Source organism: Piliocolobus tephrosceles, chromosome 3, assembly GCF_002776525.5.
Source record: "Piliocolobus tephrosceles isolate RC106 chromosome 3, ASM277652v3, whole genome shotgun sequence".
Classification (NCBI taxonomy): domain Eukaryota; kingdom Metazoa; phylum Chordata; class Mammalia; order Primates; family Cercopithecidae; genus Piliocolobus; species Piliocolobus tephrosceles.
Genome location: NC_045436.1, coordinates 50012562 through 50035305, shown reverse-complemented (window position 1 = coordinate 50035305; position 22744 = coordinate 50012562). Strand labels below are relative to the sequence as shown.

At 40.7% G+C, this 22744-nt stretch overlaps 1 protein-coding gene across 1 annotated transcript; it reads left to right on the top strand.

The window, feature by feature from the left end:
* The first annotated feature begins 5690 nt into the window (after positions 1–5690).
* On the top strand, positions 5691–22183 carry RAB33B (RAB33B, member RAS oncogene family). Its single transcript, XM_023226032.2, has 3 exons — positions 5691–5841; positions 6084–6351; positions 18935–22183. Exons 2-3 carry the CDS (start codon positions 6103–6105, stop codon positions 19373–19375), a joined length of 690 nt encoding a protein of 229 aa, XP_023081800.1. The 5' UTR covers positions 5691–5841; positions 6084–6102; the 3' UTR covers positions 19376–22183.
* The last annotated feature ends 561 nt before the right edge of the window (positions 22184–22744 follow it).

Sequence of the window (22744 nt, the reverse complement as noted above, 5' to 3'; positions counted from 1 at the left end):
GCAAAGGGAACAGAATGGGTAGTAGAAGGCTAGTCATCCATACCAACTACAACCAAGTGAATAGCTGCAGAAATGAAGATTGTAATTGTCCTGAGTATTTCCTTCTTCTTTTGTTAAAAACATGTTCGTGCATATATACACTTGTATTAAGAAAATATCTTCATTTCCTTTCTTAAGACAGAGCCTCACTCTTTTTTTTTTTTTGAGATGGAGTCTCGCTCTGTCGCCTAGGCTGGAGTACAGTGGCAAGATCTAGGCTCACTGCAACCTCTGCCTCCTGGGATCAAGCGATTCTCCTGCCTCAGCCTCCCGAGTAGCTGGGATTACAGGCTTGCACAACCATGCCTGGCTAACTTTTGTATTTTTAGTAGAGACGGGGTTTTACCATGTTGGCCAGGCTGGTCCTGAACTCCTGACCTCAAGTGATCCACCCAGCGGGGCTTCCAAAGTGCTGGGATTGCAGGTGTGAGCCACCATGTCCAGCCGTAATATTATTTTTGTGAAAATGTGTTCTGAGGTCTAAACATTCAGCTTACAAATCCCTTTTGCAACATGAGTGTTTGCAGAGTATGTGAGTGTCTTGAATGTGTGCATGTGAGTATACGAATGTGAATGTGTAAGCGCACAAGTGTAAGTGCATGAGTGTTAGTGTGTGCATGTGTAGGAATGTGTGTGAATCTGGTTGTGAGTGTGTGAGAGTGTGACTGTGTGTGTGAGGAGGGCTGCAAGTGCTGAGAGCTGTCAAGAATGAGGACTTTGATTTCTCCTCACCAATCTCTAGATCCTGCTTTATTTTATCCTCTCCTAAGCCTTATGGAAACTTAAGACAACTCAGGTTGAGACCCTCTATTACTGTCAAAAGCCATTACTCGCCTCAGCCTCCCAAAGTGCTGAGATTACAGGTGTCAGCCACCGCGCCCGGTCTCATTTTATCACGTGATATAAGATTTACTTCATATCAGCATTTAAGTATTGTTAACTTTATGTAATAGCATCTGGGTTGGGGACTGGTGTGTTTCCAGTTGTACAAAGGATAGCTGTATTAGATGTAATTATGACCTTATTATTGTCATTATTTGAAGATTATGAATGATCTCAGGAGATGTGTATGTGTTCAACTTGACAAGCGGTGGACTTGTGATGGTTAATACAGTCAACTTGACTGGATTAAAGGATGCAAAGTACTGATCCTGAGTGTGTCTGTGAGAGTGTTACCAAAGGAGATTAACATTTGAGTCAGTAGGCTGGGAAAGGCAGACCCACCCTTAATCTGGGTGGGCACCATCTAATCAGCTGCCAGCACAACCAGAATATAAAGCAGGCAGAAAAACATGAAAACACTAGATTGGCTTAGCCTCCCAGCCTACAGCTTTCTCCCATGTTGGATGCTTCCTGTCCTAGAACATTGAACTCCAAGTTCTTCAGCTTTGAAACTTGACTGGCTTCCTTTCTCCTCAGCTTGCATATGGCCTATTCTGGGACCTTGTGATCATGTGAGTTAATACTACTTAATAAACTCCTATTATAGCTATATGTGTGTGTGTGTGTGTGTGTGTGTGTGTGTGTGTATCTATTAGTTCTGTCCCTCTAGAGAACCTGGACTAATAAAGAGAACGAGATGAGGAAACAACAAGAGGCCATGATTGTACTTTTTACATATATCAAATATTTGCAAGTCTTGCTAATTCACAATTTGGGTTTATTAGCTAGAAGAATCCCACTACCACAGGCACACTCATCTTCAGTTTATTGCCCAATACAGGTCTGCCATCCTAGCTTCCTGTTTGCCTACAAGTGGGCAGAGTCATTTTTAACCTTTCTTACTGTGAACATACTTCAGTTCATTTAGAATTCTTGAAGTCCAGGCCAAGCACCTCTAGGGTAAAATTTAGCATTCTATTTTATCCAGGTGTTCACTAACGGTTCCATATTAACTTGCCTCTGCAGATACAGTATTAATTCCTCATGGGCTAAAATCACACCTTCTTTCGTATCTTCCCCTGCACCAACCACTAGCATAGTACTGAATACATAGTTCAAATGCTATTAACTCCACAATGATCTTAACTATGAAGATATGACTTGAAAAATTCTGAAACTGACTAAGCTAACCTATAAAAGGATACTAATTTGCTACTTACGTACTGAAATTAAAGCCCTAGTATGATGTTTGGGATTACCAAACACAGTGATATGGTAATTTGGTGGAGGCCAGCAAGGCCAATGCCATACTTCTCAGGGTAACTGGAATTGTGTCTTCAAAGGAGAAGTAATTCCCACTATCAACTGGGATACACAGGGTATCAGACTTGTGAGAAGAGCCCTTTTGTAGGCTCAAGAAGTGCCAGTGGCATTCAAGAAGGAGGGAGGGAGAGAGGATTTTTGTCCCCAAGCGGCATCTGGCAACATTTTGAGACAGTTTTGGTTGGTGGTGGGGTGCTGCTGGGATTTACTGGGTAGAAGCCAGGGATGCTGATAAACATCTCACAATGCACAGGACAACCTTCCACAACAAAGAATTATCTAGCTTAAAATGTCAATAGTACCAAGGTTGAGAACCCTTTCTTTCGTAGGCAATCAAGGGAATTCTTTGTCCTCTGTGCTCAGACCTGAACTTAAAGAGCAAAATCATCTAAGAGCTGTTTCTAAGACAAGTTAGAAAATTGGCACTGTCATCAGGAGGTGGCATCTCTAGTTAAAAAAAAAATGCTGAAATTGAGTAGTCTTATTTTGTATATAAGATTATCCTTACGCTATTCTGTTTTCTACTTTTCTTTTGAGACAGAGTCTTGCTCTTGTCGCCCAGGCTGGAGTGTAATAGCACAATCTTGGCTCACTACAACCTCTGTCTACTGGGTTCAAGCGATTCTCCTGCCTCAGCCTCCTGAACAGCTGGTTTAAAGGTGCCCAGCACCACGCTCAGCTAATTTTTGTATTTTTAGTAGAGATGGGGTTTCGCCATGTTGGCCAGGCTGGTCTCGAACTCCTGACCTCATGATCCACCCTCTCAAAGTGTTGGGATTACAGGCATGAGCCACCGCACCCAGCCTGTTTTTTCCTTTTATGTTTTAGAGATGGGAGTCTCACTGTGTTACCAGGCTGGAGTGCAGCGGTGCAACTATAGCTCACTGCAGACTTGAACTCCTGGGCTCCAGAGATCCTTCAGCCTCAGCCTCCTGAGTAGCAGCAAGTAGAGGTGTACATGTACATAACCACACCCACTTTTTTTTTTTTTTTTCGGAGACAGGAGGTCTCACTCTGTTGCCCAGACTGGAGTGCAGTTTTGCGATTTCAGCTCACTGCAAACTCTACCTCCCTGGTTCAAGCGATTCTCCCACCTCAGCCTCCGGAGTATCTGGGATTACAGGCGTGGGCCATCACACCAGGCTAATTTCTGTATTTTTTGGTACAAATGGGGTTTCACCATGTTGGCTAGGTTGGTCTCAAATTCCTGGCCTCAAGCAGTCCTTCTGCCTTGGCCTCCCAAAGCATTGGGATTACAGGCATGAGCCACCACACCCAGGTACTACTGTGTGATTTTAATATCCAATGTTTTTTCTTCTATTACAAAAGTATCTTTACATATTTATCTTACCCTAAGCCATTGAAATTGTTCCATTTTAAGTTGTACTGACAAAGGATCCAAATTTACAGTTTCTGCTCAGCTGTGTAGCGAAGTATTAATGAAAGCGTTACATGTTCACACTTTGAGGCCACGTGGCAGTGACTCCAAGGACAAAATGAACTGTCAAAAAACAGGGCTGCATAATCCATCCATTTTTCCCAACAGCAGAATCTCCTCCAATTATCAATTCTGGAGATTCTGGGGTTATTCAATTAATAAGAGTAGCACATACTTCAGTCACATGAGGACACTCTCAAAATACAAGCTGAAAATACAAAACTCCTTATAACGATATCAAGGGCCAACAATGATTTTTAAAATTTAAGTGGGACAGAACTGTGTGTAATTGGTGAAATGTTCAAGTTAACAATCCTTACATACAAAATCTCTCACTTCACTGACTTAATTCATTATTTGCTGAATAAACAATAAACTTCCAGTCAGTAGTCAAGAGTTGGCAATCTAGCTGGTAGGACATAACATATAATCATGAAACAGCAAAAACAGTATTCAAAGATTAAATTAGCAATACCCCAAAAAGTGTGTTAGAGTTAGCGTAAAGAATTTCTGCATAAAGAATTTCTGATGTAGCTTACCAAGATCTAAACTAAAAAGTCCACAATACAAAAAAGAACAGGGGTGCAATGATGCTGAGTTTTTTCACCATCCTTGAAATTCTCCCATTAACCACAGCTTTCAGTTTTCAACTGCTCTTCGTCCTTAAATCTTCAGATTCCCTCCTCTGAATGGGATAGGTAGAGTAGATTAGAAGAAATATATTCCGAGGCTCTCTAACAGTCTCTGGATGATTAACCTTCATGAAAATAACCTCACAGATAAGTAATTAGGATTTTTCACCCCATTTCTATAAACTTGGTAAGTAAACTTTTTTTCTAGCGAACATAATTTGGTATATTAGTGACTATAGAAAGTCTTTCTAGAGCAACAGAAATTACTCTATCTCAAGGCTGTTGCAAATTCCCGGCAACTCCGGGCATGTTTAAGTTCTACCACTCATCTGTTCTGACTACATTTTCATCTCATCTGACGGAATAAGCAGCTCATCTCCTTTCCTATAACTTTTAGTGCTCAACTGTCCCCCTCACTTTAGTTAAGGCCTGCCATGTTCTCCTCTCCGACAGTCCTTGACTTTGCCAATGGCATATTCATCTGCTCAAACAGATGTTACTGCAAAACAAAACAAACTTTTAACAAAAAGCAATCTGCATATTTGGGACCTTTTGTATGACAATATAGGACGTTTCCTCAGAAGAATTCACGGAGATTCTTTAAGGTTGGGAGTTTAATCTATTGATATTTTCCTTAGGTAGACAAAGACAACCTCTAAGTGCGCTCAGTTAATCTTTAACCGCTACATTATCGTCACCCAGGTACTACTAAGACACAACTAGGGCATAATGAGTTTTATTTCCACCAGAGGCGCCTAGTGACTCCCAGGTTCAATGCTCCCAGGTGGCCGACGTGTGATGTGCTCTACTTTTTGGGCTGGGGACATTAACCCAACAAACTGTGGTCACAAGGATCACGCGGATATTCTTGGGGTCTTGGGGGATGCCTAGCGAAATGCGCTGTGCCTAGGCCTCGAACTCTCGCCTGCTCTCCGGTGGGCGGCCTCGAACTCCAGGCTGCTCCCCGGCAGCCCACAGCAATGCGCCTGCCGAGACCTTAGACTTCAAAACTCAGTGCGGCTCAGAGCTCGCCTCCAAGTGCGCCCCGCACCTGGCAGGCTTTCGGCGATGACTCGCGTCCCACCCATCTAGCCCTGGCCGCCGTCCCAACTCCCGCAGTTCACAGAGGCGGCGGCGGTGGTGAGCGCAGCCGATGCCACATCCCCAGCGGCAAGCTGAGGGAACCTGCCTCCTCTCCGGGGCAACCAAACGATACATCGGTGCTGGAACCGACCCGACGCCGGAGCCCGGCGACATCCTTACCGTCGCTCTCCAGGCACACGCCCCCGTCAAAGGCGGCTCTGCGGCCCTCTCGCGAGAGAGCGCCCATGGTCCCTCCTTCCTCTCAGCTGTCTGTCTCTCCCCGCCCCCGGAGTGATTGCGCGGCTTCCTCCAGAGGGCGGGAACGTCGGACGTGGCGGGGCTGGGTCAGCCGGGGCGCTGGGCCTGGGGCGCTCGGCTCAGCCTCTCGGCAGGCTGGCTTTCCGCGCCACCGTAAAGCCCCTGACAGGCCCCACGCCTGCCCAGGTAGACCGGCGCCAGCCCGAGTGACGCGTGGCGCGTGGCCGCGAGCAGGCGGCTCAGTGCGGCGGGGTGGGCGGGCGCCACACCTGTGCGGGCGAGGGTGGGGTGGGAAGGTGCGCAGGCGCGCTCTGGGCTGGTGGGCGGTGGCTCGTGGGAAGTTGCGCAGCCGAACTGGCCGGCTGGGCGCGCGAGCTCGAGGTGGCGTAATCTCTCCGCCTTTCTGTGTCTCCTTTCCCCTGCCTCAGTTTGGGGCGGGTCGGGGGAATGGCTGAGGAGATGGAGTCGTCGCTCGAGGCAAGCTTTTCGTCTAGCGGGGCGGTGTCAGGGGCCTCCGGGTTTTTGCCTCCTGCCCGCTCGCGCATCTTCAAGATAATCGTGATCGGCGACTCCAATGTGGGCAAGACGTGCCTGACCTACCGCTTCTGCGCTGGCCGCTTCCCTGACCGCACCGAGGCCACGATAGGGGTGGATTTCCGAGAACGAGCGGTGGAGATTGATGGGGAGCGGATCAAGGTGAGCGGATGGGGAACTGTTGGGGAGGACGGGATGACAGGTGTCCCAGCCCCACCGTGGGCTGGTCGCTGGCCCTGTGCACGGTGTGTGTGCGCTCCATTTTTTTCTCATGCTGATGAGATTGGAGTTGGGGATTGGAAGGATTCATATACTGCAAACTTCTGAGACACTGTTTTTCAGACTTCAGTGTGCATGCGATTTCCTTGGGGATCTAGTTGTTGAAAATGCAGGTTATGATTTGATAATCTCGCGAATGATGCAGGTGCAGCTAGTCCGTGGACCACACTTTGAGTTCAAGAGTGTAGGGTTTATCTACCGACCCATTGACTGTGTGTCATGTGCTGGGAGTCAGTGAAATATGAACGAAGGAAAAACAGTGACATTTCGCTAGCATGGAAAATTCATTTAACCTGTAATAGTTATTAAACATTCATTTGAGGAATGCCTTAGGTATTGTGGAAGTAAAGCTCATTGCCTTTGAGGAAGTACTTAGGTATTCTCTTGCATACAGTTTTGCTGTAGTAGTTTCTGTATGATACTGATTTTAGAAAAATCTATTTTCCTGCAGAAATATTCTATATGTGATAGTTCCTACCCAGGTTGCCAAAAGCATTTCTCACGATGCCACCTCAGACACGCTCCTAATTCTTTATTCCCTTTAAGTCGTTATTGATGGTCCCTGGTACTGGGGACACTGAGTGACAGTAATAGTGGAGAAGGTAGTATAGGCCCCAGGGCAGGTTTGAGGTTCTGAGGGGTTGGAATGTAACAGTGAAATGAGGATCAATGACAAGGCTTAGGCCTCTTGGTGGTATAAACCTTAGACACACCTTCATAGCAAGCCACCACTAAATGCCACCTGTTGATGCCACTCCTTAAAACATAGGTGCAACTCCCCTGCCTTATACCACTGCTTTAAATCAGAGATCATCTTTACCTCAGTCTCTTGGTGGGGAGTGGTGGGAGAACAGGCTTGCTTCAGACATTCCTGCCCTCGTATCTTTGAGGCAAGAACAATTTATTTTTCAGTTCCCTAATCATCGACCCCCACCCCATTAGGTCTGCTGATGATGGTAGAGGTGAAGTAAGCAGGGTTAAAAGAAACTAACCTTTTTTTGGTGCTTTTGTCTTTTAATTTTTCACATTAGTATTTCATGTCCCATATGAGCCCTCAGTGGTGGTTTTGGGGGTGCTTTGTATTAGGGAGTTTAGAAAGATTTGTATACTTGCAGAAGAAAAGATAGAATAAAAGGCTAAATATTTTTCACCAGAATTAGGTTTGGCCCAGAAGCCTTTGGGGTGAAAAATAATGGAGCTTCTGAAGTTCGAAGGGAGTTCAGTTCGGGAGAAGCAGGAATCTGGGAAGTACGTGGGCTTTGGAGCCCAGCTAACTGGATTCAAATCTGAACCTACGAAAGGGTAGGAATGGGCTGTGTGTCCTTACTAGGGTGACAAACTTTGCCCAAGACTGTCCAGGTTTTGAAACTGGGTCTCACATCCCGGGGACTCCCTGTATTGAGCACACCAAAATAGTTGGTCACCATGGACCTTAGGCAGATTCTTTAACCTCTCAGAGTCTGTTTTTTTTTCTTCTGAAAAACTGGGATCATAATACCTTATTAGGCTGCTGTGAGGATCAAATGAGGGCATATATGAAGCACCTGGTTCATAGTTGGTACCTTTAAAAAGATTCTTTGTCTTTCCTGGTGGCTTAACATTATTTTTCCTATTTGCCACCATTAGTTCTGCAATTGTACACCCAAAATTGAAAGCAGAGATAGTGGAGGGCATAGGTAGACAGCTAAGGGGAGAGAAATTTCAGAAACAAAACAAAAACAAAAACGGAAGTAGGAAATTCTTTCAAAAGTGGAGAGAATGAGGGTGGGGGAGGAGTTGGGATTTGAGGCCCCTTTATCTGTTCCTGGGTTGCCATTTATACTTAAAGATCACAGACGAATCAGGTGCAAATTTAAGAGATAATAGTATTGAAAAAATACAAAGCATGTGCAGTGTATAAAGTCAATTACCTAACTACTGAAGTGAGTGCTGGCAGTGATAAATAAGACAGAACCACAGGTATGACAAATCTGGGAGCACAGAGTTGATAATTCTGGTTGGGAAGAGCAAGGAGAAAATATTTTTGGGGGGTATTACTTCTACCGAACTTTAGCCTAACCTGTTATATTGATGTGGACTTGGATACTGAGATTGTTTTTCTTCTAAGGCCCTAGCCATTGATTTGTGCCACCAATGGTGAGACTTGAGAGAGATTTTTATTGTGGTTGAAATGACTACAGACATGTTCTGAGGTTTCTATAGTAGGAAAAGATATAGCTATGTTGGGCATTCTTTTTAAAACCAGGAGCTTAATTTTTTTTAGTGCCCTTTTTTTCTAAAACTGAAAAGTGATATAAAGAGCTTTATTCTGTGTGCTGCTTCTGCTGCTTTTCTGTTAACCTGTAATACATCTTAAGTGCTGCTGAAATGTTCGATTTATGTCTTTGGAAAATTGTAGCCTGATCTAAAATGACATTTTTCCTAGTTTTTCATCTTAAAGCTGGAAAGGTCTATGTTACTTTACTAGTAAAATGCCATTCTAGACATTATTTGTTTGATAAAAATGAGATATTGTGTTAAATGTTTTGATAATCGTGGACTAGAAAATTTTCAGAAAGCATGACTTAACGACAATGCCCTTTCAGAATCCGTTAAAATGTTTTATGAAACGTAAGAAAGCCTATATCTGCTAATCCATTCCTAAGCAATACGTGCGTGTAATTGAAAGAGGAAAATCTTGTTTGTGAAATTTTGGAAGTCAAATACAATTATAAAATTAAATTCCTGAAATAAAAATACATTAGGCTTTTAAATTGAGACTCCTAACTCTAATCCTTATGCTCCTTCCTCGTGTGTGTATCCCCTTCATGACTAATTGTATTCCTTTTGCACAGTCATTTTCCAGTGACAGACACACACCAACCTATTAAAGCCTGGTGTTGTATTTAATCCAGCCTCCCATTAGAGGTCAGCAGTTCCTCCTTGAACATTTTAGTCACTTACTTTTTCGTAGCGGTGGAAATGAAGTGTTCCCATGTTAAGTGCAATTTAGTTAATATTAACATATTAACTAAAGGAAAATAATCAGGACCTCTCCCCACACTGGTAAAACAAATATTTAATGAGTAGTTGCTGGAAAGAAGACATTTTGATAAGCACAGAGAATTATGATACAGTACAAGGGTTAGCAAACTATACTTGAGGGCCAAAAATGGTCTGTTGCCTGTTTTTACATGGCCACAATCTAAGAATGATTTTTTACATTTTTTAATGTTTAGGGAAAATATCATAAGATTTCATGACACATGAAAATCATATGAAATTCAAAATTCACTTAGGTTGTACTGCTGTAATCCTTCTTATCCTTGTAGTGTCACCCCTCTCCTTTGCTCTCTGAGTCCAATTGGTTTTCCACCTGCACACTTTCTGTTAATTGTCTTGTCTTCAACATTCTAGTTCAAGTCCTTTTTTTAACCTCTCTTTGAACTGTTGGAGCAGCTTAACAGTTGAAGCAGTTCACCTGTTCTCCCAGTCCTCAGTTAATCTATTTTGTACATTGTTGCCGAAATGCCAGATGAATGTTGTACTTCAAAGAGATTTATCTCCCCTAACTCAAGCGCCCTGGCTGGTTCCCCATTATATTATAAAATTCCAGCTGGGTGTTGTGGCTTGTGCCTGTAGTCCCAGCTACTCCAGAGGCTGAGGTGGGAACATTGCTTGAGGTCAGGAGTTCAAGGGTACGGAGCACTATGATCGAGCCACTCCAGCAGAACCTGTCTCTGTCCCCCCCTCCCCTTAACACTTTTATTTTAGATTCGGGGGTACACGTGCAGGTTTGTTGTATAGTTAAATTCATGTCACAAGGCTTTGGTGTACAGATTATTTTGTCACCCACATATTAAGCATAGTACCAATAGGTATTTTTTCTGATCTTCTTCCTCCCACCTTCCACCCTTCAGGAGGCTCCAGTGTGTGTTGTTCCCGTCTTTGTGTCCATGCAGTATTTGGTTTTCTGTTCCTGCATTAGTTTGCTTAGGATAATAGCCTCCGGCTCCATGTTGCTGCAAAGGACATGATCTTGTTCTTTTTATGGTTGCATAGTGTTCCATGGTATATATATACCACATTGTCTTTATCCCGTCTGCCATTGATGGGCATTTAGGCTGATTCCATGTCTTTGCTATTGTAGATAGTACTGTAATGAACATACGTGTGTAGATGTCTTTCTGGCAGAATGATTTATGTTCCTCTGAGTATATACCCAATAATGGGATTGCTGGGGCAAATGATAATTCTGTTTTTAGCTCTTTGAGGAATCACGCCACTTTCCGCAGGGGATGAACTAATTTGCACTCCCACCGGCAGTGTTGTCTTTTCTCTGCAACTTTGCCAGCATATGTTATTTTTTGACTTTTTAATAATAGCCATTCTGACTGGTGTGAGATAGTATCTCATTTTTATCTTGTGAATATAATTTGCTTAAAACATTGTAAGTCATTTTTCATTGATGAAGTGATGCTTGAACATCTGAGTTACAGAAAATGTTATTAAAAGAGAAAAAAATCAGCTCTAGTTCCCTTGGATAGCTTTTATATAGGTCATCGAATTTATTACCAAAATATCTTTCTAAATGCTAAAGATAGAATTTCAAGGGTCTTTTCCTTTTTTTGTTTTCTGTTTGTTTGTTTGTTTTTTGTTTTGTTTTTTGTTTTTGAGACATAGTCTTGTTCTGTCACCCAGGCTGGAGTGCAGTGACGTGATCTCAGCTCACTGCAACCTCCACCTCCCGGGTTCAAGCGAATCTTGTGCCTCAGACTCCCAAGTAGCTGGGACTACAGGCACATGCACCATGCCCTGCTAATTTTTTGTATTGTTGGTAGAGATGGGGTTTCGCCCTGTTGACCAGGCTGGTCTTAAGGAACTCCTAAACTCAGGCAGTCTGCCTGCCTCAGCCTCCCAAAGCGCTGGGATTACAGGCGTGAGCCACCATGCCTGGTCTCAGGTATATTTTATTTGCAGATATTTTCTCCCATTCTGTGAGTTGTCTCTTCACTTTGATAGTGTCCTTAGAAGCACAAACTTTTTTTTTTTTTTTTTTTGAGACAGAGTCTTGCTCTGTCACCCAGACTGCAGTGCAGTGGCATGATCTCAGCTCACTGCAGCCTCTGTCTCCCAGGCTCAAGTGATTCTCCCACCTCAACCTCTCGAGTAGCTGGGACTACAGACACCTGCCACCACACCTGGCTGATTTTTGTATTATTAGTAGAGATGGGGTTTCACCATGTTGGCCAGGCTGGCCATGAACTCCTGGACTCATGTGGTCCACCTGCCTTGGCCTTCCAAAGTGCTGGAATTACAGCGACGAGCCACTGTGCCTGGCCCTCCGCCCACCCCCGGGAATTTTTTTTTTTTTTTTTTAAGAGACAGGGTCTCCCTATGTTGTTCAGACTGGTTTTTTTTTTTTTTTTTTTTTTTTTTAATGAAACAACATTTTGATTTCATTTTTAAAACTTTTCAAAAAGTTTTTGTGGATACATAATAGGTGTATATATTTATCGGGTACATTATATGTTTTGATACAGGCATGCAATGTGAAATAAGCCCATCATGGAGAATGGGGTATTCATTCCCTCAAGTATTTATCCTTTGAGTTACAAACAATTCAGGTCAGATGCAGTGGGTCATGCCTGTAATCCCAGCACTTTGGGAGGCTGAAGCAGGCAGGTCGCTTGAGCTGAGGAGTTTAGACCAGCTGGCCAACATGGCAAAAACCCATCTCTACAAAAAAATAAAAAAATTAGCTGGGTATGTTGGCTTGCACCTGTAGTCCTAGCTACTCAGGTGATTGAGGCAGGAGGATTCCTTGAGCCCAGGAGGTCGAGGCAGCAGTGAGCTGAGATCGTGCTGCTGCACTCCAGCCTAGGCAATAGAGCAATGTCCTGTCTCAAAAAAAAAAAACAATTACATTATTTAAGTTATTAAAAATATACAATTATTATTGACTATAGTCACCCTTTTGCCTATCAAATAGTAGGTCTTATTCATACTTTCTATTTTCTTTGTACCCATTAACCATCCCCATCTCCCCTACCCTGAAACCCCACTACCCTTCCCAGCCTCTGGTAACCATCTTTCTACTCTCTATGTTCATGAGGTCAGTTGATTTGATTTTTAGATCCCACAAATAAGTGAGAACATGTGATGTTTGTCTTTCTCTGTCTGGCTTATTTCATTTAACATAATGATCTCCAGTTCCATCTATGATGTTGGAAATGACTGGATCTCATTCTTTTTTTTATGGCTGAATAGTACTCCATCATGCATATGTACCACATTTTCTTTATATATTCATCTGTTGATGGACATTTAGGTTGCTTCCAGATCTTAGCTGTTATAAATAGTGCTGCAAAAAACATAAGAGTCCAGATATCTCTTTGATATACTAATTTCCTTTCTTTGTAGTATATACCCGGCAGTGGGATTGCTGGATCATATTGTAGCTCCATTTTGAGTTTTTTGAGGAACCTCCAAACTGTTCTCCATAGTGGTTGTACTAATTTACATTCCCACCAACAGTGAAGGAGGATTACCTTTTCTCTACATCCTCCCCAGCATTTGTTACTGCCTGTCTAAAATTTTAGATACAAGCCATTGTAACTGGAATGAGATGATATCTCATGGTAGTTTTGATTTGTATTTCTCTGATGATTGTTGATGTTGAGCACCTTCTCATATACTTGTTTGCCATTTGTATGTCTTCTTTTGAGAAATGTCTGTTCAAATCTTTTGCGCATTTTTATTAGATTATTAGATTTTTTGCTATAGAATTTGAGCTCCTAATATATTCTGGTTATTAATCCCTTATCAGAGGGATAGTTTGCAAATATTTTCTTCCATTCTGTGGGTTGTCTCTTCACTTTTTTATTTACTTTGCTGTGCAGCAGCTTTTTAACTTGATTATGATTCCACTGTCCATGTTTGCTTTGGTTGTCTGTGCTTGTGGGGTTAATGCTTAAGAACTCTTTGCCCAGACCAGTGTCCTAAAGATTTTCCCCAATATTTTCTTGTAGTAGTTTCATAGTTTGAGGTCTTAGATTTAAGCCTTTAATGCATTTTGATTTGATTTTTGTATATGGCGACAGATAGGGGTCTAGTTTCATTCTTTTACATGTGAATACCCAGTTTTGCCAGCACCATTTATTGAAGAGACTGTCTTTTCCCCAGTGTGTTCTTGGCAACTTTGTCAAAAATTAGTTCACTGTAGGTGTGTGGATTTGTGTCTGCATTCTCTATTCTGTTGCATTGGTCTACATGTCTGTTTTTATGCCAGTATTGTGCTGTTTTGGTTACTACAGATCTGAAGTACAATTTGAAGGTAGGTAATGTGATTCCTCCAGTTTTGTTCTTTTTGCTTTGGAGAGTTTGAGTTATTCTGGGTCTTTTGTGGTTCCATATAAATTTTCGGATTGTTTTTTCTATTTCTGTGAAGAATGTCACTGGTATTTTAATAGAGATTGCATTGAGTCTGTAAATTAATCTGGTACTATGGACATTTTTTAACAATATTGATTTTTCCAATCCATTGACATGGAATATTTTTCCATATTTGTGTGTGTACGCTTTAATTTCTTTCATCAATGTTTTATAGTTTTCATTGTAGAGATCTTTAACTTCTTTGGTTAATCCGTAGGTATTTTATTTTACTTCTGTTATTTTGTTATTTGTTTTCTGGTGGTTTTATAGTCTTCCTTCCTTTCCTTCCTGTCTTCCTCGAGTGAAGGTAATTTTCTCTGGTGATATGATTTAGTTTCTTGCTTTTTATTATTTGTGTATCCATTGTATATTTTTTGGCTTGAGGTTACCTTGATGCTTGCAAATACTATCTTATAACCCATTATTTTAACCTGATGCATTAGTCCATTTTTGTGGTGCTGATAAAGACCTGAGACTGGGCAATTTAAAAAAGAAACAAGTTTATTGGACTTACAGTTCCATGTGGCTGGGGAGGCCTTTACAATCAAGGCAGAAAGTGAAAGGCATGTCTCACATGGCAGCAGACAAGAGAAGAGAGCTGGTGCAGGGAACTCCCCTTTTTAAAATCATCAGATCTCTTGAGACTTACTCGCTGTCATGACAACAGCACAGGAAATACTTGCCCCCATGATTCAGTTACTTCCCACAGGATCCCTCCCACAACACATGGGAATTCAAGTTGAGATTTGGGTGGGGACACATTCAAACCATATCACCTGATAACAGGTTAACACTCTTTATATAAACAAACAAAAAACTAATAAAAACTGTGTGCCTTAACTTCATCCTTCCCACTTTTTAACTTTTTCTTGTTTCTGTTTATATCTTATTGTATTGATTATGTCTTGAAAAGTCATAGTTATTATTTTTGATTGGTTCATCATTTAGTCTTTCTACTTAGGATAAGAGTAGTGTACACACCACAGTTACAGTGTTATTCTGTGTTTTTCTGTGTACTTATTATTACCAGTGAATTTTGTATCTTTGGGTGATTATATATTGCTCATTAATGTCCTTTTCTTTCTGATTGAAGTGTTGCCTTTAGCATTTCTTGTAGCAGAGGTCTGGTATTGATGAAACCCCTCAGCTTTTGTTTGTCTGGGAAAGTCTTTATTTCTCCTTCGTGTTTGAATGAAATTTTTGCCAGATATACTATTCTAGGGTAAAAGGTTTTTTTCTTCAGCAGTTGGAAATATATCATGCCAGTCTGTCCTGGCCTGTAAGGTTTCCATTGAAACATCTGCTACCAGACCTATTGGAGCTCCATTGTATGTCATTTGTTTCTTTTCTCTTGCTGCTTTTAGGATCCTTTCTTTATTCTTGACCTTTGGGAGTTTGATTATTAAATGCCTTCAGGTAGTCTTCTTTGGGTTAAATCTGTTTGGCATTCTATAACTTTCTTATACTTGAATTTTGATATCTTCTTCTAGGTTTGGGAAGTTTTTTGTATTATCCCTTTGAATAAACTTTCTATCTCTGTCTCTTTCTCTACCTTCTCTTTAAGGCCAGTAGCTCTTAGATTTGCCCTTTTGAGGCTATTTTCTAGATCCTGTAGGCATGCTTCCTTGTTTTTTATTCTTTTTTCTTTTATCTCTTCCGTGTATTTTCAATTAGCCTGTCTTCGAGCTTGCTTATTCTTTCTTCTGCTTGATCAGTTCTTCTGTTAAAGGTCTCTGATGCATTCTTCAAGAATCTCTTCGTTGAATTTATCTGGTAGTGTTCTGAATTCCTTCTCTGTGTTATCTTGAGTTTCTTCAAAACAGCTATTTTGAATCCTCTTCTGAAAGGTCACATATGTGTTTCTCCAGGATTGGTCCCTGGTGCCTTATTTAGTTTATTTGGTGAGGTCATGTTTTCCTAGATGATGTTGATGCTAGTAGATATTCTTCTGTGTCTGGACAATGAATGGTTAGGTCTTCACTGTCTGGGCTTATTTGTAGCTGTCCTTCTTGGGAAGGCTTTTCAGACATTTGAAAGGGCTTAAGTGTCATGATCTAAGCTGTATCTGCCTTAGGCGTTACCCTAAGCCCAGTAACACTGTGGTTCTTGAAGACTTGTAGAGGTACCACCTTGATGGTCTTAGACAACATCCAGGAGAATTCTCAACCAGGCAGAGACGCTTGCTCCCTTCCCTTTCTTCCAAACTTACAGAGTCTCTCTTTCTCTCTCTCTGTTCTAAGCCACCTAATACTGAGAGTGGAGTGACATAAGCACCCCTGTGACCACCACCACTATGACTGCACTAGGTCAAAGTCCCCTTTACTTTTGCCTCTGCACTAGGTCTAGACTGCACTAGACCTGAAGCCAGCATAGCACTGTGTCTCACCCAAGGCCTGCTGTAACCACTCCCTTGCTACTGCCTGTGTTCACTCAAGGCCCTAGGACTCTACAATCAGCAGGTGGCAAAGCCAGCCAGGCCTGTGTCCATCTCTTCAGCGTGGCAAGTTTCCTTAGATTGGTCAAGAAGTGCCTTCCAGAAGTCAGGGACTAGAGTTAAAAATCTTAGAGGTCCACTTGGTGTTCTGTTGTACTGTGGCTGAGCTGGCACTCAAACTGCATGACACAATCCTTCCCACTCTTTCCTCCCCTTTCCAAGGAGAGGAGCTTCCCACTTGTAGCCACTGCCACCCCAGGCCATGAGGAGTACTGCCAGACTACCACCAGTGTTCCCTTAAGGTCCAAGGGCTCTTAAGTCAGGTTGTCATGAATGCTGCCTGGCCTGGGCCTTACCCTTCAGAGTAGTGGGGTCGCCTCTGGCCCAGGGCAGGTCCAAAAATGCTGTCCAAGAGTCAAGTCCTGAAATCTGGGACCCCACAGGCCCCCCTGTGGCCATGCTGGTACTTAAGGTACAAGACAAAGTCCCCTTTACTTTTGCCTCTGCTTTTCTCAAGCAGGAGTTTTGCCCTATAGCCGCCATAGCTAATTACATGCTGAGTCTCACTTGCAGCCAGCAAGTCTCAGAGGTTCATCCATGGCTGTCAACATAGTGCCTGGGTATGGCTGCTGGTTTTTCAGGGCCCAGGGGCTCTTCATTTAGCAGTGATGAATGCTGCCAGGATTGGGTTTTTTCCTTCAAGGCAGCAGGTTCCCTTCTGCCCAAGATGTACTTAGAAATGTCATCTAGGAGCTAAGGCCTGGAATGAGGACCTCACAACTGACCAGTGCTCTATCCTGCTATAGCTGAGCTGGTATCTAATATCAAGACAGTGTCGTCCCCACTCTTCCCTCTCCTGTCCTATCCTCTCATCTCCTCTCCTCTCCTCCTCAAATGGAAGGAAGTGGTCTTTTTTGGAGCTGTGAGCTGTGCAGCCTGGGGTTAGGGAAGGGGTGATGGCAGCACTCCCTTGGCTGCCCCAGCTGGAGTCTTAGTATGTCTTCTGCCTGCCTCAGTCCACTGTCTCTAGGCCTAGTTTAGCACTAAGACTTGCCTCAGAATTGCAATGCTTGTGGCCTAGACTGCCTTTCAAGTTTACTTGGAGACACAGAGGGCAAGGTTTGTGGGAACTCATGTTTGGACTGCTGGGATTGGTGGTTCCCCTTTGGCTGGGGCTGGGTTAAATGTTCCCTCTGTGGGTAGACATCAGCTGAGTTTGGTCTGGTTTTCCTTTTTGCTCTAACAGGACAGAACTGAGTTCAGTGCCTCACAGTTGCTGTGTTCTCTTTTTCCCAGTGCCCAGAGAAGCTCTCTGTACTACACTGCTGCTGCTGGGGGTGCGGGGAGTGGGTGTTGGCAATTCAGGACTGTTTTTTCTATCTCTTCAGTTCCTTTTTCAGCAATATGAAGTTAAAACTAGGTACTATGAGTGCTCACCTGATTTTTGGTTCTCATGAAGTTTTTTTTTTTTTTTTTTTTCTTGTGTAGATAGTTACTAACTTGGTGTCCTTGTCGGGGAGTTGGGGGCATGATAGGTGGAGCTTTCTATTCTGCCATCTTGCTCCACCCTCCAATTTTATTTGTTCAGGCTGGTCTTAAACTCCTGAGTTCAGGTGACCCTGAGGCCTTGGACTCCCAAAGTGCTGAGCCACTACACCTGGCTGCACAAATATTTTTAATTTTGATGAAGTCCAGTTTATTTTTTTCTTTGGTTGCTTGTGCTTTAGATATCATATCTAAGAAACCATTGCCTAATCCAGGGTTACAAAAAATTAGTTTTAGCTCTTAAATTTAGGTCTTTGATCCATTTTGAGTTAAGTTTTTATATATGGTGTGAGGTAGGGATCCAGCCTCATTTTTTGCATGTTGTCCAGCACCATTTATTGAAATGAGTAATCTTTCCTGCTGTTGCATTGTTTTGGTAATCTTGTTAAAAATCAGTTGACTATAGATACATGGGTTCATTTCTGGATCCACAGTTCTGGTCCATTGATTTATGTGTTTATTAATCTTAGGCCAGTTTCACAGTCTTGATTACTGTAGCTTTGTAGTAAGTTTTGACATCCATAGTTTTAAGCATTTTAATTGTATGTTGAGTATTTTTATTCTTGCTTTTTTTCTAGCCTTCTTAAATTTTCAAGGGGGCCTGGATTTCATAGACATACACATACATGTATGTTTGTTTGGAGGCTGGATCTCATAACAACATCTTTCCTAGGTTTAATATTTTAAATTAGACTAGTGAAAGGTAAAGAGGAGTATATAGTAACCAAATATACAGGAACTAAATGCTTAACATGTTAACACCTGTTATGTTTTTCTCAACATTTTAAAATAAAATTTTGAGCTATAATTTTATTTAAACAAATTGGATTTACAGAAATTTAGAAAATCCTGTATTGAAATATTTGTTCCGATACTTGTATTATAATTTAATTATGAGGTAACTGGTATCATGAAGTCTGGATCCCATAGGTAACACTGAAAAGACACTGAAAAGGGAGAAATCAAAATATTTTAAGTGAAGAGATAATAAAGACAGTGCAAGATGATTACATTTCTTGATATGTATAATTTGAATGAGATTTTCAGTTTTCTTCTTTTTCTTCCCATTTTTAGATCCAGCTATGGGACACAGCAGGACAAGAACGATTCAGAAAGAGCATGGTTCAGCACTACTACAGAAATGTACATGCTGTTGTCTTCGTGTATGATATGACCAACATGGCTAGTTTTCATAGCCTACCATCTTGGATAGAAGAATGCAAGCAACATTTGCTAGCCAATGATATACCACGGATTCTTGTTGGAAATAAATGTGATTTGAGAAGTGCCATTCAGGTACCCACAGACTTGGCACAAAAATTTGCTGACACACACAGTATGCCTTTGTTTGAAACGTCTGCTAAAAACCCCAATGATAATGACCACGTGGAAGCTATCTTTATGACCTTGGCTCATAAGCTTAAGAGCCACAAACCATTAATGCTTAGTCAACCCCCTGATAATGAAATTATCCTGAAGCCTGAACCAAAGCCTGCAACAACATGCTGGTGCTAAATAACAGTCTTTATTGTATTATCTAATTTTGGCTAAAGAAATACTTTTCAAGTATGACAGTAATAAGTCATAAGATTTAATCTCAACTGTAATGGGTCATCTTGACACTTTGCTGTTTGTCATTGTCACGCTTTTGTATTTTGTATCTACTTAAGTTTGTCACTGTGACAACACAGGAAAAGTTGGTTTTCAGGTGAGATTGCAAATGAAGCAAAGATAGGATGAATCTGAACATCTGTCCATCTAGAGCCCAATGAAGGAAGCTTCAAACGAGAACATGATGGAATGTAAAGAATCAGTAACGGTTCCATGTTGTGTTCCTAGGATTGGAATAAAATATTAAAGGTTTAGCACACACCTAATAGTATGTCCTTGAAATGGGAAGTGTTCTTAATAGGGTAACAACTGGTATTTGCCTCTCCCCAGAGTACCTTTTTTGTTTTTTGGTAGAGACAGGGTCTTGCTATGTTTCCCAGGCTGGCCTTGAGCTCCTGGGCTCAAGCAATCCTCCCACCTCAACCTCCCCAGTAACTGGGACTGTAGGTACTCACCACTGCATCTGGCCTTTCTTTGTTTTACTAACATATTTAGTTTTGTTATTATTGATATGTTTTAGAGCTAACACTTTTAGTTCCAGTGGGATAAGAAGGCACAGAATATTTCCTGGTTCCCAGTCCATAAAGAATGACTTTTCCAAGAGTTCTAGATGTTTGATTTTCTAATTAATATTTATCAGATCTACAAAAATCATTGTTATTTTTTAAAAGAGTTATTTGAGTTGCTTTCTTTTTTTTTTTTTTTTTTTTTTGAGACGGAGTCTTGCTGTCTCCAGGCTGGAGTGCAGTGGCGCGATTTCGGCTCACGGCAACCTCCACCTCCCAGGTTCAAGTGATTCTCCTGCCTCAGCCTCCCGGGTAGCTGGGACTACAGGCGTGTGCTACCACGCCCGGCTAAATTTTGTATTTTTAGTATAGACAGGGTTTCACCATGTTGATCAGGATGTTCTCAATCTCTTGACCTCATGATCCACCCACCTCAGCTTCCCAAAGTGCTGGGATTACAGGTGTGAGCCACCATACCCGGTCGAATTGCTTTCTTACTAAATCCTATTAAAATATGCAAAAATAAGTCAGATTTTAAGGCAAATAAAGTGACATAGGTGCTTTATATTTTATTTTGGTATATTTAAACAGTGTAAAACTAACTGAAAGCATATGAAGAGTTGTAACTTGGGGGAAAATAGGTAAACATAGCTTCTAGCTAACACAGGAGACCTATTCTTACTTGGCCTTTAGTAATTTCAAGCAGTGGATCTGGTATGGTATCTCTTGCTCTCCCTTCAACTCCAATAAATTTGATTACTAACTGCCAAGTTAACAAATGAATTTGCATTTGGATTGTAGCTGTGAAGGCACAGCTCTAATTGCTATTAGTCTACATGTATTTCTGTAATAGTATTGTGTTTATCAATTTTTAAGATATCTAAATTTTATGGTCACAAGAAGCCGTTCCTCCTCAGTATGAAAAATAAATTAGATATTGAAAAATGCCTGTCCTTCAGTGATGGAAATAATATTTCAAAAAGTTTTTTAACCTACTTTTATTTTGAATTTAAGTCTTTGCACATAAAATATAGCAAGCTTACATATTAAACTATTTACGTAAATGGAATATAAGCCATGACTTTTAACCAAAGTGTTCACATTCACTAATTTTGATAGATTGCTGTCCTTAATAATTTTGGAGGAAATTAAGCCAAAAGATTATTGTACTTAAAGTATTTTCAGAATGTGGGAAATCAATTAAAAATGTAATCTAATCTAGTTTAAGATTTTTGTTTAATCATCATGGTGGTCCTAACTGGATAATTTAAATATAAAGACAAGGTAATTCTATTAAATGAACTAACTGAAAATAATAACTATAGGAAGTGATTATTCCATTTTAAGTATTAGAACTCAAATTGGCTTTATTTGCATTTAGGGAGATCATTTTACTTAATCATGCTGGAATTAAAAATTAAAAATTGTTTTACTTGTGTGGAAATTAACCTTGATTTATAACTATTTTTGTAATAAAACAGTGACAGCTGTAGTAACTGTGATGGATGTAACAACTTTTTTTTTTTTAAGAAGGGAATCTGTTTATTGCTTTTCAAAATACTTTCTAAAGTTAGGGAAGAAAGTTTATAGACTTTCCAAGCACATTTATGGTTTTTTATTACTGTTATTATGGTTTTAAAAAGAGTAACTTTATTTCTTTTTGTAAGGAATTAGTAGTATCCTTCACAGTTCTGTGAAAGGACTTATTTTTTAACTTTAATATTTATTAGTTTTAAAATATTTGTATCTCATTTGTAACAATTTTAATTTTTTATATGTATGTTTTTATTTTTAAAAAGAACCTACCAGTTGAATGGGGATAAAGCTTTGAATATCTTAAAATATTTATAAAACAGTTCATTGACTGTTGCAGATCACTTCCAAAATGATAGCTATCTAACAACCAATTATTAATTTTTAAGGAACAAATCACACATTTTAAAAATCTGCAGAATTTATTTAAACTATGACCTTTAATTGAAAATATTAAAATATCAGACATGTTTTGGAAAAGTCTTAATTTGAGAACACCAAAGGAAACTACCCCAGATTCTAATGTAGTTAGCTATTAATAACAATGCATTATTGAAAGTATATTGCAAATACATGTTTCCTCATGAAATCTAAAGTTAAATAATTTTGTTGTGGAATAGTGTCACTGTTACATTTCCCCAATGAAGTTCAATAAACCAGCTTAGCCACAAAGAAATTGTGTTTTATTTCCTTTGTTTGGTTACTGGGTAGAGTATAAAATAAAACAATCTTTTTTTCCTCCTGGTTTCCAGATAATGTTATATATCTGATACACTTAAAAACAACAAGAAGCCCCCAACCCATTGGAAATTTATTTTCTCACGTACATTTGAGGTTAAATGTATACAAGAACTTCAGGAAAAAAACTCAACAGAGTATTAAAAGTAGCTGATAACATAGCTTTTGCATTTGTGTGGTTTAGTAATCCAACTTGTTTTAGAATACTTTGGTGCAAAAAGCAAGTGGTGCAAGAGGGGTTGATGTGTATTTAGACGTAAAAGCATTTAACAGAATGAATAACTATAAAAAGTATGAGAAAAGAGAACAAACTACATCTCAGGTATAAGATTGTAGTTACTGATTTAGACCCCATAGGATTGGGGATGTGGGGGCCTCTGATGTTGATTCTGCTTCCCCTGGTTTACGTATAAGTTACCCTTGTTGTGTTCAAACACAAAATTGACATTATTCATGAAAGACTGCTTTCTTAATCAGATATTAAGACAAGAAGTTG